The 15174-nt window shown below is 54.2% G+C and overlaps 4 protein-coding genes and 1 pseudogene across 5 annotated transcripts; 1 reads left to right on the top strand and 4 right to left on the bottom strand.

Annotated features, from left to right (window-relative positions):
• Positions 1-1962: 1962 nt before the first annotated feature.
• On the bottom strand, positions 1963-5134 carry BKA78DRAFT_308383 (kinase-like domain-containing protein). The gene is made up of 4 exons (XM_066887940.1): positions 4135-5134; positions 3865-4088; positions 2552-3816; positions 1963-2502 (listed from the first exon to the last, which is right to left on the bottom strand). Exons 1-4 carry the CDS (start codon positions 4776-4778, stop codon positions 2293-2295), a joined length of 2343 nt encoding a protein of 780 aa, XP_066746303.1. The 5' UTR covers positions 4779-5134; the 3' UTR covers positions 1963-2292.
• An 810-nt stretch (positions 5135-5944) lies between these two features.
• Positions 5945-6077, bottom strand: BKA78DRAFT_t55 (annotated as a pseudogene). Its single transcript has one exon. The product of its transcript is annotated as a tRNA-OTHER (tRNA).
• A 3521-nt stretch (positions 6078-9598) lies between these two features.
• Positions 9599-10941, bottom strand: BKA78DRAFT_308373 (uncharacterized protein). Its single transcript, XM_066887939.1, has 3 exons — positions 10403-10941; positions 10227-10287; positions 9599-10167 (listed from the first exon to the last, which is right to left on the bottom strand). The coding sequence occupies exons 1-3, from the start codon at positions 10846-10848 to the stop codon at positions 10012-10014; spliced, it is 663 nt and encodes a 220-aa protein (XP_066746302.1). The 5' UTR covers positions 10849-10941; the 3' UTR covers positions 9599-10011.
• A 741-nt stretch (positions 10942-11682) lies between these two features.
• BKA78DRAFT_248781 (voltage-dependent anion channel-domain-containing protein) lies at positions 11683-13202 on the bottom strand (the record flags this gene model as incomplete). The annotated part of the gene is made up of 3 exons (XM_066884420.1): positions 11683-12619; positions 12665-12980; positions 13046-13202. The coding sequence occupies 3 exons, from the start codon at positions 13200-13202 to the stop codon at positions 11683-11685; spliced, it is 1410 nt and encodes a 469-aa protein (XP_066746301.1).
• Positions 13203-13858: 656 nt separating this feature from the next.
• BKA78DRAFT_293477 (beta ketoadipyl CoA thiolase, TH2) lies at positions 13859-15169 on the top strand (the record flags this gene model as incomplete). Its single annotated transcript, XM_066886221.1, has 2 exons — positions 13859-14005; positions 14075-15169. The coding sequence occupies 2 exons, from the start codon at positions 13859-13861 to the stop codon at positions 15167-15169; spliced, it is 1242 nt and encodes a 413-aa protein (XP_066746300.1).
• Positions 15170-15174: the final 5 nt, after the last annotated feature.

Genomic DNA, 15174 nt, shown 5'->3' with positions numbered 1-15174 from the left:
TCCTGTCGGCGGCGACTGCGACCGCGCGCCCTTGCGTGAAGTTTGCAATATCACGACACACAAAACTGCGCAGCACGCGCTGTCGACATTAGCAGCCAGCCGATCAGGCGCTCTCACCTTGGAACTCGAGAGCGACGGCAGGGAATCGGTCGCGGAGTTGCTTCCTACCAAGCGTCGGCGGCCAGGAGCGGTCAGTGGAAAGACAGGTTGATGGCGGCATTGGACGGCAACGCGACCAAGAGGGGGCAGCCGGACGGGCAGAGGTTTAAAAACAAACGGCCACGCGCTTCTGCCGGACCTAGATCCTTACCACGCCTGCCCACGTCCCAGCTCAACATGCGGCAGCTAGACTGACAACAGCTCCAGCTTCAGCTTCGTTCCCGCCTTGTCTGATCTGCCATGCCCATGCCATGCCATGCTGCGCTGCTGCTCTGCTGGTCGGCACACTGCTACGCGCCTAGGCACAGGTCTAGCGCGAGCAATAACTGCACTTTTCGTCGGCAGCAGACGGCCTTTTCCTGCTTGTCAATTACTCGCTCCATCTCTTTCGCCTCGCACCCTCTGCCTCGGGACCGCATGACGCGGATGTGGTATCTACGTCCTAGATTCAGCCCTGGGACTGGCTACATGTGACGGCCAACATTGTCGTTTTTTGACCTCTTTGGTCGGCTTCTGTGCCAAGTCATGTCCGCCGGTCAAACTCTAAACTCTATCCGCCTGCCCGACCCCGTCCCGGCCTTCCATCATGTTTTCTTTTGGCCCTGCGGTGTCCGAGGCGAGCGCTTTGTCATCCTATCGAGTAAGTCTTTGCAGTCATGGAGGTAGGTTTGCTTGGCAGACACGACTCGACTTTGATGCACCGTGATGGGAAACTGATGTGCGCCGGGTGACGATTCGCCAAGGCAAGAAAGCTTGTCAAACACTTGTCACCCTCCTCTGGCAGACCCTGAGGCTGTGACGAGACCCTACGACCTGGCTCTGAGCAACCTTTTGGCTCTCCGTCGACGTGAATCCCACCCCACGGGTGCGGCGGTAGGTGTACAGCCGACCCGTCATGGTTGGGATTTAGATGCCCTGATTGGCTAAGCTTGTACATTAGGAGCTGCCGCTACTAACTTTAGCCTGGATAGCGCTGCTTGACAGGTCCCTGCATATGGGGGGCTGTGAAGAGGTGGGCTTCTTTAGTTGAACGTGTTTATGTCTTGGTGTGACTTGAGCATCAAGCCGGAGGAGGTGGTTGAGAAGCGGTGGATATTCTAGACCAGACGAGGAAGCATCGGTCAATTTGTACGGAAGTCTCTCGTCCTTATCATCAACTATTCTTTCAACCCCTCTTACAAGCCATAGCGACTTTCCAGAGAAGCAAACATCACGTCTCCCCCGATCTCAATCACTGATTCACTCTCGGTGCGTCACATTCCAAATCGATCACGCCATCCCACAGGCTCCTTGACCGGAGCAAGTCGAAACTCAACAACACCATTACCATAGCTCAACTCAACCCTGGAGCGTGTGCTCTCTCTGCAGTCGGAGCGACGCTCGGCTCTCCAACGTGGTCAAAGCATCCAAATCAGATCCCTGCGTATCCTACCACATCTCTATATGCGTGGCTTGTCATAAGGACGTCTGCTGTCATCACTTGCAGCCCAACAGTCAGTGAGTCTGAAGACTCCTTGGTCATAGGCAATGTTGTTATGACTTCTCGAGATTCCAAGCCACCTCAAAACAAGCATCCGTAACTATACTATAGCGTCTATCGAGTCATCATTTAAGAGATCCGTAGCAACGAACAAAGGTTGGGTTGTGGTTGGGCGACCGAGAGCTGCACAGCTGGCAAGTGCGTGGTTGCTACCTTATCTTGGCTGACACGAGCATCGTATGGGCGAAGCGCAGAGGGATTGTTGCGGGGCGCAAAGTTGCTGTGAATTTCATGCGCGGCAAGCAGGCAGTCTGGAAAGATGCTGGGCAATGCGACTGAATGAATTTGGGACCGACTTGACCATGTTGATGCCACGATGCAATTACTCCAAGAGCATTTCTAGCATGTCTCGGAAACCATACTTCTTATCCATTTGAAGCTACCTGTGTTTTAGTAGCAAGTTCTTGCGCTCCGATTACCCAATCCCATGCCATGAAAAGTGTGTTCGAGTCGACCGCCGTAGTGTGCTACGCATTTCCCCGGACTCCGAATTCATCAACGCCTCCTCTTGCACCTCAATCGACCTTGTTGACTCCTTCCGTGCACCTCGCATACCCAACTATGATACAACTGAAAGAAAGATTCAGCCTTATTCAAGGCTTGACCCGGTGAATGAACGGATGGCGCAGAGCTTCGTATGGAGTAATGCGCTTCTCCGGATTCAGAGAAAGACACTTGTCCAGCAAGTCATGGAATAGGTTGACTTCCTTGAGTTCAGCATCTGTTAGTCCCTTGGAGCTCCCAATCAGACGCGACTTGAGATCCCTAGTCGGCTTGGTGAAGTTGACCATTCGGACGACATCCTGTCACGTCATTAGCGAAAGCTCTGGCCAAGATGGATATGTTGCTTACCTTGTTTGTGACTTTGTCCGTTTCCACACTCCTGAAGAGGCTGAGATTTTCATCAAAGTGCTCGTAAACGTAGTCCGCCCAGCCCTTTTTGAGCAACTTGATGCTCATTTTGCCACGGCATTCCTGAATGGACCGAAGCATTTGGTTGTTGTCACGACCGGTGAAGAGGATCTTGCCTGTGTAAAGCTCGAAGAGTGTGCAGCCAATGGCCCACGTATCGATGCCATAGTCGTGTGGAATACCAAGCATGATCTCAGGCGCACGGTAGAAACGACTCACCAGTAAGCCGGCCGGCACTTCGCATTCCGAAATATCCATGGCGGAACCAAGATCGCAAATCTTCAGGACGTTGCGAGTGTCATTGACCAACATGTTGTCGGGCTTGATGTCAGCGTGGACAATGTTGCACTTGCGCAACAAGCTTAAAGCGACAAACATTTGCTGCGCGTAAGAGCGGACAGCTTTCAGATTGAGTCCGACGTCACGACCAAACTTCTTGAGCACCTCTCGAAGGTTGACGCTCAAGTGCTCAAAGACCATGCACAAGTGATGCTTGTGGTCGAACCAGCGCAGCATGCGGATGCAATGGCGTTTGTCGTCTGGATCATGATCTGCCAGCTTCTCGAGCATCTCAATCTCCTTGACTCCAGCCTTTCTGAGGATCTCGTCATTGCGAATAATCTTGATGGCCACGAGGGTGTTGGTATTGACGTCCCTGGCGCGCACAACTTCGGAAAACACACCCTTGCCGAGTTTGGACTGGACCTCGTAGCGGTCATCGAGCAGCTCGTTTTGGATCACCTTGTAGTAGCCTTGGTGGTCGTCCCAGACATCAAGCATGCTACTGTCCAGTTTCTTCACCTGCGGTGCTTTGCCGGACTCGCTTTGGTTGGTGACAGGCTTGGAAGCTGGCTCCTCAGCAAACATGTCATCATCGTCATCTTCGGCAAACATGTCGAACTCGTCCTTGCGCTTGGGCTTCGGGGCCTCTTGGTCTTTTGGCGACGATTCCTGCACATTTTGCTGGGCTTCAGTCTCTTGGTGAGCATCTCGAACATGCTGCTGTTGCTCGACGCGAGCTCTATCCTCGTTCATGTCAGCAGTCGGGTCGTAGTCGGCCGCCGACGGCTCATCCCTATCTGTCGGATTATCCTCGACGCGCCTGCGATTTGCAAGGTCCTCATCCTGTTGCACCTGGACGTCTGGCGGGGAACCGGGATTCGAGCCATCGGTTGGAGTGGCAGGCGATGTCGCCATAGGGGAGACTGCAGAAGTTAGCGCGCATATTTGTCGTTCTCGCGCCATGTACTGACCTGATCTCGGCGGGCGGCTATCCGAGCTCTCGTCTTGAGGAGTAGCTGGACTCGATTCATTGCCCAAATGGAGGGCTTGAACAAGCAGAGGCGTGGATTGACCCTTGTACTTAGCTTTGATAGCCTCTCGCCGCTTACGGCGCTCTTCAATCAAGGCCGCTTCATCAACGGGTTCAGGCTCAGGTTGAGTAGGTGCTTCATCCTGAGTTTGCTGTTCAGACGGCCTGTAACCTGTTAGCGAAGATCAAGCGCAGGTACGAGATTCCTTACTTGGCAGTCTCTGGCTCCGCATCACGCATTGGTGCGTCTTGCCCATGGCCATTGTGGTACTCGGCCCTCGAAGGTGGTCTATCGGTTCCTGAATGCTCGCGTGAGCGCCAATCTGCACCTTTTTCACGATCGTGACGTCTGTAGTCTCTTCGGTCGTATGAGTCGTGGCGGCCGTTGCGATAGTCGGGCTGTCCACCTCTCAAGTGCGGACGGGGTGGCGGAGAGCGGCTTCGAGGTCCTCTGTACCGATTGCGGTCGCGGTCGTCATATCTTGGTGCAGGTCGCGATGAATCTCCTCGGTCTAAATCTGCATAGGAAACGCGGTTGCGACGCTCTTGCTCGTACGGGCGTCTGTTCTCGTAGCGGACCTTGAAGCGACGCGGGTCCTGGCGGTCACGGTCACTGTAGAAGTCGTCGTCTCGACGGCGTTTTTCTCCACGCGGTGACCGGGGTCTGTAAGGGGAGCGAGAGCGGTGACGCTGGGAGCCATTCTCATATGGGCCCCTGGGAGAAAGCGAAACTGAGGCGCGGGGTCTGGATTGACGGTCAACGCTGACGCCCCTTGAGGGTGGCTTTGCCGAACTAGTTGCCTTGTCGACCCGGTGCTCGTGTATTTCTCCCTCCGAATCGGTTCTGGAGCTCATGATGGGAGTGTGAGGGGAACTATGGATTTGCAGTTGGAAGCGAGGCAGGTTAGCTTGCGTCTCCACCCAGAAAGCAGGCTTGACAGAAGTCGAACCAGCGATGAATGTCCTCTCCTTTCTCCAGAGCGCCAGACAAGGCGGTCGCGAGTGTGGCAAGAGGAAATGAAGAGACGAGTGGATGCGACTGCTTGGAAGCGTCGCAGAAGCTCAGGTAGAGGTGGTGTGAAGGTGCAATGGATGTTTGCTCGGGACGAGGAGCAGCTCTTGCTCAAACGCGCAACCCAATGGCCGGGGGCCGTCGGAGTTATAGATGCCGAAGTTCCGACGACACGTGACCATGAAGACTGGTGCAGGAACCTCGCCTGCACTTGACAACAGCAAGACAAACAACGATCCTCTAGTTCTAGGACCCTAATCTAGGAGTTGAATTAGTGTAAACTTGGCGCACTCAAGGGAAGACTTTGCGTTGATCGGAAGCATGAGCCTAGTTGAATGATTATAGCGGTGACTTGCGCAGGTTAAGCTTGAAGTTATTGCGGAACGGGTGTCTTAGAAGGATCGCGATAGGTGGTCCTCGACAGATTGATTTCTATGGATGGCAAGCACCATGACGAGGCAAAGTACTTATTAGGGGGTTTGGAGAGACAAAGTTGTGGACAGGTGAGCGTAAGGGGGTTGAGCACGACATTCGGCCCCCTTTAAACATAGCAATTGCAAGGCAGTGCTAGATCCGTGTTGCTTATCTATACACTGGGCAACAATCTACAGCTTGTGGAGTTGTCCTGTTGTCCTAGCATTCCTGTTGAAGGGGCAGACTGACAAGTATCGACTTTTGCTACCCTCTTTGGGGACCCAACAGGAGCATAGCTATATGGAGAAGCTTTTAAAGATCTTTACTGGTCCGATTCTGCTGCTGACGATCAAAATTATCTCCAAATGCACATGGAGTCGCGAGGCGAGACTGCACGGACTGGGAACGTCGACGCGCGTCTATATAGTGAGCAGACCCTCACTTCGAAAAGGCTCCACAACCACCAGTTCATTGGACCCCAAACTTGTTCTGGGTTACCTTCCAGACCCCACAACCGCAAGATAACATACAGGGGTGCAAAATGAAGCCCCTAGGACCTCCCCGAGGTCCCTAGATGGGCAAAAAAGCTCGCTTGCGACGCGGATGGGACTCGAACCCACAATCTTCGCCATGCTTCCTATTCCGGAAAGCGACCTATAATCTGTTAGATATGGGGTAATTACGATGGACCTGATTTGACTTACGCCTTACCATTAGGCCACCGCGCCTATTGATAAAAATTGAGCAAGATTAACGCGTTTATAAATATCATATTCAAAACATCCACACCTGCAGGGCACGTCTCACTTTCCTAGACTTCTTCGACTTGTTACCTCAAGCTTCGCGAGCTCTCTCATCATCCGTATGCTCTTGTTTCGAGGGTGTACAACAAGAACTGTCAAAAATTCCGCCCACGAAGACCTACATAAACCCCTCCATCCGTGCGCGCGAGGTCCCCCACCATCCCGCCTCGAACCCCACCAATGCAACCAGGACGATGCTGTCCGACGACCAACCCCGTGCAGCGCTGGATTACTAACGTCGATGCTTACGGAAGCAATCGCTGCAGTTGCCGTCCATCGATGGCCTGTCGTCCTGGGGAACGACACCGACCAGCGCGACGTTTGCGCATGTATTGCGCATGCACGCCCCGCCGTCGCAACATGCGTCAAGAAGTCAGCGTGAAGCTGCCATTTGACCACTACCTCATCGTGCCACACACCTCACTAAGCAGTTGTCGCAGCGGGAATCAAGGAGCGAGTTAGGAGTGAGCTGCACGACGCTCTACCCGTTATCAAGCCCGCCGTGACGGCGCTGGAACACGACAACGGATGGGCGTGGCAGTCGTTCAGGTTGGCGGCCCTGCTTCTCAAGCGGCTCGAGCAGGACAGTCTTGATCATCACAATGCAGCCAATGGTCCTCAAGAGGTTGTATAAGAGTTGAATCTGATTGTTTTGCACCATACCAGCTCTCGGACATGCAGAAGGAAAAAGCCAAGCCATTGTCTGCCGAACCACGAAGGTATTCCCTCTCCCTGAAGCCAAGAGTCTCTTCAGTAAAGCCATGCCCCCAGTTGACTGAAACCAGAGCACACCTACACCTCCATCTGCCGTTGTGAATGCGGTCGCATCAAGCGCCGCCCATGAACTGACCCATTCCAACGGGAAATCATCGATGGGCTGCTCATCTACCCTTGGCTCGACACACGAAGGAAGTAAGAAAAGCAAATACTCCGAACCCGATCAAACCCGCAAGTCGAAAACAATCAAAGAATGGGAAAAGGACCACGAGCCAGATGTTTGTAATAGAAGAAGAAGCTCCTGGTCTCTCTGCTGTCGTGGAAGGGGCCAGAACCGAGATCGAGAGAAAAGTAAAGTCAAGTCATCGGGCTGGCATCGCATGCGTACGCCATTCAAAGCCATCGACCACGCAACCAACACCAAGGAAGATGAGCAACCGTAACACCGCAAGCCGGAGCAGGTGCAGTAAGCACAGTCGGCCAGGTCGAAACGAAATCAGTGTCGAAAATGAGGGAAGTGAAAATAAGTCTGAACCACCAGCCGCCCAAAGCTGCGGAATCGAGACCTGCCAGAGCTAGCGGATCGAGTACTGGGCGGGGACGTGGTCGGCGACGTCCTTGTCCTGTGGCACGCAGCTTTTGTTGTCCCGTACGCAGCGCTCGCACGGAATCCCGCCGCGACATGCCGCTTTCAATCCATAACAGCGTTTGCATGCAGCTCCAGCTGTCTGTACGCTGGACGGAGACGTCATTTCGAAGTTCTTGTGGGTGTGGTGCTCCCAGAGCGCAATAACTTTCGGCATGTCGGCCTCCTTTTCATCCCTCTTCACACGCAGCACGCTGCCGGGGAATGTGGGATTATTGCTCTTCCTTTTCGACCTGGTATAAGTCATGGAGTGTCCGGAGGAGTTGCGGATGTCGATGCCGGCATTAGTACTGTAAATGGTTTGTCAGCCAAGCCGCGAGACAGACGCATCGACGTCAACTTACAACCAGATGAATCGCTTCTTATCCGCGTCGTCTTTCCCAGGCGCTACTCCCGTACCGCCCTTGAGGCAGACTCGTTCGTGGGTCCCGTCGGGGTTTTCCCAGTAGAGGCTCATTTCGCCTCTTGCAGTCATATTAACTTCCAGACCCTGGGTCTGCTTCACCCACTCTCTTCCTTTCTTCCTCTGCTCATCTAGCGCCGTTTGTACTGCTCTGGTCAAGTCGTCCTTGGCAGCTTGGAGCTCGTTCTGTCCGCCAGTAGAGATCCAATACGAGTTGATTCGAGCGAGCAGCTCCTGGCAAAAGAGAATCCTCGATTGCTCGCGCTTTTCGAGGTAGTTCCGCTCCAACAGATCAAATGTACAGTCCACGGCCAAGGAGACTTTCAACAGGTTGAGGTTGAAGACACGGCGCCATTCATTTCCGTGGGCGCGGAACCTGTCTGCTCCAGGATGGAAAGACGGCATCTGAATGAAAGCGTCATCGGGGTTGATCGGATTCGCGCCCTTGACTGCCTTGGTCCCCTGGCCACTGAGCTGACCAGGATCTGTGTGGAACTGGATTGTGAACTCCCCGATATATTTGAGGAATTCCATACTTGTCACATCGGGGAAGACCACAAAATTGCGGCGCACAAAGCCACAGTTGACGGCCTCAAAGGTCAAAGCCAGAATTGGTCGTGTAATGGAGAAGTACTGACGCACGAGGTCTCGGGTCTCGTTGCGTAGCACGTTCCGGCGCGGCCAGTAGTGCAAATTGACCCATGGTAGGCCTCCGCTTCGACAGATTGTATCAAGCCCAGATGGGTGCCAACTATCCGAGCCCATTTCTGTGGCTCGGATGCGAGAAAGAAAATCCTTGAGAAGGCGAATGGCGCGGCAGGAATCGTTCCAGAGGGTGACAGGCTTCCTCAGAGTCGCTAACGGCGGATATTCTCCGAGCATGATCAAAACCACTTGACCGTAGTAGGTTGCGGGCACTGCCTGGTCGGTCCAGGTCTGTTGTGCCTCGTCCGTGATTGGAACCGTGTCGGTCCCCAGCTTTTCGCTGTTGTCCCTTGCGAACTTGACCACCTTGGCCATCCAACTCTTGACCGGCTCTCGAAGAGACCTCGGCGGTTGCGAGTCAGGGTGCTTCGATCTCGAGCGAAGGTTCCCGTCATCAAGTCTTCGGAATGTTTTTGGGCCGAGCTTTTGGCATAGCTCAACGTCCTTTTGTGGTGGGGAGTAGTGGGCGAAGATACCGCCGGCATGGCGGTTCAGCAGAGTCGGCTTGTGGAATAAAGCGATCATGGTGGACTCTCTCAGGTCAGTTTCGGTATACGGCAGCCTTAGAAGTTGGCCATTTGGCAACTTAAAAGGTTGCGCTTCGACTTGGGAGAATTCAAAAACTTTGGCGGTAACCGCGACCTTGGGGAAGTATTCCGTCAGTGTGTCCAGGAATGCGCCGTAGACGGCATCTGTGCGCTGCTCCAAGTCGTCCATGTGCCTGTTCCAGGCAGAGACAGACTGGCTCGCGCCGATGTAGCGGACCCAGACGGGCTGCTCAACGTTTGCCTCCGCCTCCATGGCCACTTTCCAGGCGAAAGCTTCCGAGAAGTACTTCCTGTCCCGGTCCCACAAAGCGATCACATGTAGCAGCTGATTGATGGTCATTTGGAACGACCTGACATAGTAGATCGACGTCCCTTGCGCGGGCGGGCGGCTGCTGCTTGTGGATTGCTTCAGACGGAGAATAGCCGCCATGTTAACGTCGGAGAGGAACATGGGGTTGTTCATGAGCCTGACCCATCGAATGTCGACAGCTTCGGGAAGAGCAAACCGCAGCATCTGCGGTGTTATGTCTTTTACAGGAATTCGCTCCTCTTGCAGCCGCTTGATCAAGAAAGTTGAAGACCGTTTTGCGGAGTGAGTCAAGGCTCGGAGGCTGGCCAGTGGGCTCTGTGTTTGCCGTACGGATGCGCCTCTCTGAGTCTTCAGATGGAGGGATTCTCCTCTGCTCAGGTGACGTATCGGGTCGCTTTCCCGCCATGCTGCAGCACCATTAGTATGATTGCAAGGTCACAGCATGAGCAGGGGAACATACCTGCGAGCCGGAAAGTGTGGAAAGGGATGAATAGGCTTGCTCTCTTGCGCGAACCAAGATCAAGAGCGGCTTACACCTGACGGAAGTGCGAGGAAAGCTTGTGGACCCGGGTAGAGAGGTTCGAGGGCAGCTGGAGTTCGATGACCCGAGAGATGAATGATTGAGTGTATCGGAGAAGAAGGCGTGGAGGGACAAGGTCTTGACGTGGATAAATGGAGAATGATGGGTGAGCACGGAAATCTACCACGAACGTTAGCACAAATGCTCAAATCCAAGCGCAAGCAGGTCAAAAGCGGTAAGAGTGAGGGGGAAGAGGAAACGTTCTGGCGCGAGGGACAAGTCAACCGTGAGCAAAGCCCAGGCAGAAGAATCGAGTATCCGCAGCAACTACGCGCAAGCGGTTGTAAAACTCTTCACAAGACCAAGCAGGAAAGGCGCAAAAGCTGACGATAAGCCAGCAGACAAAGCTCTCCATTCCAAGCGACGAAAGCCCAGCGAAGAAGGCAAGCATACGGATTGGGGGGCTGGGAAACAGTATCAGCAACGCTAAGAACTTACCTTGATGACAGAGGATGTTGTCGAAGAGCGGGGGTAGATTCGAGGACTGAGGATGAACAGGTTTGAGGAGGTTGGACTGGCAGAAGATGTTGTCGAAGAGCGGGGGTGGATTCGAGGACTGAGGATGAAAAGATTTGGGGGAGTTGGACTGGCAGCAGAGCAGAGTGAAGTACCACCAGTCCACATGCCCAAGGCGACAGCGTGACAGAAGGGGGACAACAACAGCAAGGCCCAGTGCACATGGGCAGGTACGCAGCCAATCACGCAGGTGTCGACACGCGGAGCAACGACATCGTGAGCACGCGCGGCGACACAATAGGAACACTAGCAAGAGAGCAAGCGTTGGCATGTGAGGACTGTTTTGGGACAAGCAGGCAAGCAGGCGTGCCAGCGTGAGTGGAACAATAGCAAAACTTCTGAGGCAGCAGTAGGTAAATGGCACTCGTGTGCAGATGATCACGTCAGTAAAAATCTGCTTAGATGGAAGTAAGCATCGTTAAGAGAAAGTGTTGATTGATATCTGCAATCTGAGAAAATGCTGGCACACCTGGTTGAACTTTCACTACTCAGTATCGCAGGAAAAGGCGGACATCCAAACCAGCAGAGCTTGAAGACTCTTTTGCACCAGAATACTTCAGATAGTACACTGTATGAATGGTGGAAAGAGGGGGAGCATAGGTGAATGAATGTTCGACACACCACAGGTAGCAGGACAGACACGCACCACACCAACATGTTAAAACCAAAACAGCAGACGGTAGTCACGGCAGATGAACACAACAATTAGTCAAATGTAGAAGAAACGAGTTATTTATACAGTGGTATCATAATCAAAAGACGCCAATCCATCCAGTCCAGCCAACCAATCCGCCGACAGAATATAATCCAACTCCCCTCTCACGTCGAAGCAAAGTAAATCAGAAAAGACGGCACGCTGAACTTTTGCCGAACGCAGCAGTCGAGCAAAGATCAATGTAGGCGCGAAGTGCCAGGATGCGGCAAGCCTCGCACAATAATTGGTGGAAAGGGACCGTATCCCACGAATGCAGTGACGTCCGTGGCAGGTCCCGGTTTCAATTTCTGGTCCACCGACAGAAGAGAAGAAAAGAAACTTTTGAAACTCCTTTGTTGCTTTTGGAGATTCACTCGTGATAGCGACAGTCGGTCTGAAGGCTGTACGCGCCTAAGCGCGCGTAGAGGGCTTCAGCGAGGCGTTCTGATCATTGTTGTGCCCCTGACACTTTGTGAGGTCCGTATCGCTATGAAAAGGCGTACGCATCAGGGGCGTCGGGGCGGGCGGATGCATCTCAGGATCAGGCGTATCCGGAGGCTGAGCGGGCATCTCAAACGTATTCGAACGCGTCAACTTGCGTTGTTCGCGGGTCTCGCTGTGAGCGGCGAGGGTCTTGAAGCCACCCTCGTTGCGGTCCTCTTGCTTCTGCGGCCACAGGATCTGGTGCGTCACGACGGCGCGAATCATCATGAAAAAGACAAAGCTCCACACGACGATCAGGCCGCAAGTCAGGACACATCCGACGATTTGGAGGGCGCGGTTATTGTCGAGGGCTTTGGCGACGGAAAACGTGGCTGTAGTCAGGGCCGTGTTGGGGAACACGAAAGAGTACCAGGTCATGGCAAAGTCCATGCGGCCGCGTGTAGCGGGAGCCCAATGGGCGCCGACCGAGACGAAGAAGAACCACATGGCGAGGCCCCAGAGCCAGATGCCGACCCAATTAGCCAGGACGCGGGTGATTTGGCCGGTGAGATGACCGTCACCCATAAAGTCGGCCGGGACGCATTTGGGCAGCATATTGCCCATGCTAACGATGCCAGAAATGGTAAATCCAGAGGGACCGACGCTGATGAACATGCCGGGACGTGTGGACTCGCGGGGAAGCTTTTGCGTCATGAGGCGGTACATGAAGGCAGCGTAAATCATAGTCGAGACCATGAAGCCAATGCCTTGGAGAATGATGCCGCCAACGATGATGTCGAGTGCGCGGTTGCCTCCCGTTTTTTGGGCCAAGTTACCAGCATGCGGACCGGCAATGAGCAACGGGTAGGCGGGGAAAATCCAAATGGGCGTCATCTGGGAAATGGTAAAGGTTGTCGTTGACCACCTATATAGTCAGCATTTATGTTTGAAGACGAATCAGTCGACTCACATGATGAGGTAGATGCCCACCGAAAAGACGATTGCAAGGGCACAATAGAACCAAAACATCACAACCATAGCATCTTCAAGCCATTGACCAGCGGCAGGTACGCCATACTGGGAAATGTTGACCAAAATGGTGCCAAAGCTGATGAGAGAGGCGGGGATGAACAAATTCTCAGTCGGGTGCAAAAAGCTTGCTCGAAAGGTGTGTGGATAGATGTAGAAGCGAATGCTAATCATGACAACATTGAAAATAAAGAGAACCATGTTCAGAATAAAAAAGATGCAACCAATGGCGAAGAGACCGTGGAAGCGGAGAGGGACTAGGGGCAGTTAGCCGAGTCGAGAGGAGGTTTGTGGATGCACGCAAATCACACAACACGCGCACCTGTGTACAAGACGTTGGCGATGCCGCCCGTAGCCATGGTCATGCAAAACCAAGTCCATGTAAAATGTCTGATGCGTTCCCTGAAGCCCAGCTTTTGATCAAAATGGGCCTTTTCGTTGGCCTCAGGGCCGACTTGGAAACCGTTCTGGAGAATCATGGGCGTGCCAGTGGAGGGACTACGATGAGAAGAAGGCTTTGAAATGTCTGGAGACTTCTCATGGTGGGAGGAGGAGCGAGAGCCGGAGGGATTGGAGCGGAGGGTCATGTTGGCGCTCAGACTCGGATATGGGTGCGCAGACTCGGCCATATCACGGATCAGACCTGCTCGCAATCAAGTGGGGCGGATGGTTGAGCGAGAGAAGACCGACATGCGGAGGGCAAGCCGGCGGAGGATGGCCAGCGACGGGGTGAAGGAGAGAATACAGTAGAACTGACGGGGAGAGAGAGAAAGAGAGAGGTGAGAGAAGAAGAGGAGAGGGTGAAGAGGTGGAGAAGCAAGCTGGAGAAGCGAGCATGACGAAGAGGAAAGCATCGACAGGCGAGAGTGATAGGCGCACATTGTCAAACGGGGAACCCGGTCGATTGCTGACGCCACGAACAGACTGACGACGATGTTTGGTGAAGAGAGTTTTCGCGGATGAGACACAGAGCCGCGTTCCCGGAAGAGGTCAAGCCAGGCACACGCCCTGAAACTGCCGAGCTCTTCTCCGCATCCCGCACCCGCATCCGCAACATCGATACGATGCCTCATGCGCCTCATTCAAGAACCAGACCCTTCCCGCCAAATCTTGGGTCCCCGTCATCCCCATCACCATGGCCGGCTTCATCCAAAAGGGCGCAAAAGCAATCCTCACCAAGTCCCCCAACGACGTCGTCTTCCTGTCGGCCTTGCGCACCCCCGTCACACGCGCCAAGAAGGGCGCCCTCAAAGATGCCTACGATCATGAATTGCTAGCCGCTGTACTATACCTTACTCTCGCCCGCCTCGCCCGCCAATCCTCGCGCTGACTCAACCTGTTGCACACATAGGTTCTCAAGGCAACCCTCGAAAAGCATCCCAATCTCGATCCCTCCAAGGTCCAAGATGTCCATGTCGGCACTGTCCTCGCCGAGCTGGGCGGCTCCAAGGCGGGGCGCATGGCCCTGAACCACGTCGGCTACCCCACCACCACGTCCCTCCAAACTGTCAACCGCGCTTGTAGTTCCGGATTGGCTGCCATCACCGGAATCGCCCACAGCATCGCTGTTGGTCAAATCGACGTCGGAATTGGCGCCGGCATGGAGAGCATGACCCGCAACTATGGTTCAAGGGCAATTCCGACTCAATTGTGGTCGGAGCTTAGGGACAGCCCGGTCAAGGACGCAAGAGACTGCATCATGAACATGGGCCTGACGGCCGAAAACGTTGCCGAGAGGTATGGAGTAAACAGACAAGACCAGGACGCCTTTGCCGCACATTCGCAGCAAAAGGCTGCCAGGGCACAGAAATCGTCCCTCTTCGACGCCGAAATCGTACCCGTCAAGACGCGCACCGTTCCAAACCCCGACGTTCCTGAAAACACTGAAGAGATCATTGTAAGACAAGACGACGGCATCAGGCCAACAACGACGGTCGAAAAGCTGTCCACCATGAAGCCGGCGTTCAGGCCTGATGGAACTTCGACAGCCGGCAACAGCTCCCAAGTGTCTGACGGCGCTGCCGCGGCGCTCATGATGCGTCGCAGCACTGCACAAGCGCTGGGTCTGTCCGGGTCCATCATTGGCAAGTGGGCAGGCACCCAAGTCGTTGGCTGTGCTCCAGACGAAATGGGAATTGGCCCTGCCCTGGCCATTCCCAAGCTGCTCGACTACACTGGCGTGAAAAAGGAGGAGATCGGCATCTGGGAAATCAACGAAGCCTTTGCCAGCCAGGCTCTGTACTGCATCCGCGAGTTGGGAATTGACGAAGCCAAGGTCAACCCTAAGGGAGGCGCCATTGCGCTGGGACATCCTCTGGGCGCGACGGGAGCGCGGCAATTGGCGACGCTGTTGCCCGAATTGGAAAGGCAAAGCCAGGAGTTTGGTGTCGTGAGCATGTGCATAGGCACAGGCATGGGTATGGCGAGTTTGATAGTGCGCGAGTAGGCCGT

Source organism: Phyllosticta capitalensis, assembly GCF_038381095.1.
Source record: "Phyllosticta capitalensis strain CBS 128856 chromosome Unknown BKA78scaffold_3, whole genome shotgun sequence".
NCBI lineage: Eukaryota > Fungi > Ascomycota > Dothideomycetes > Botryosphaeriales > Phyllostictaceae > Phyllosticta > Phyllosticta capitalensis.
Note: the sequence above shows the minus strand (reverse complement) of the source record. Positions and strands in the feature narration are given on the sequence as shown.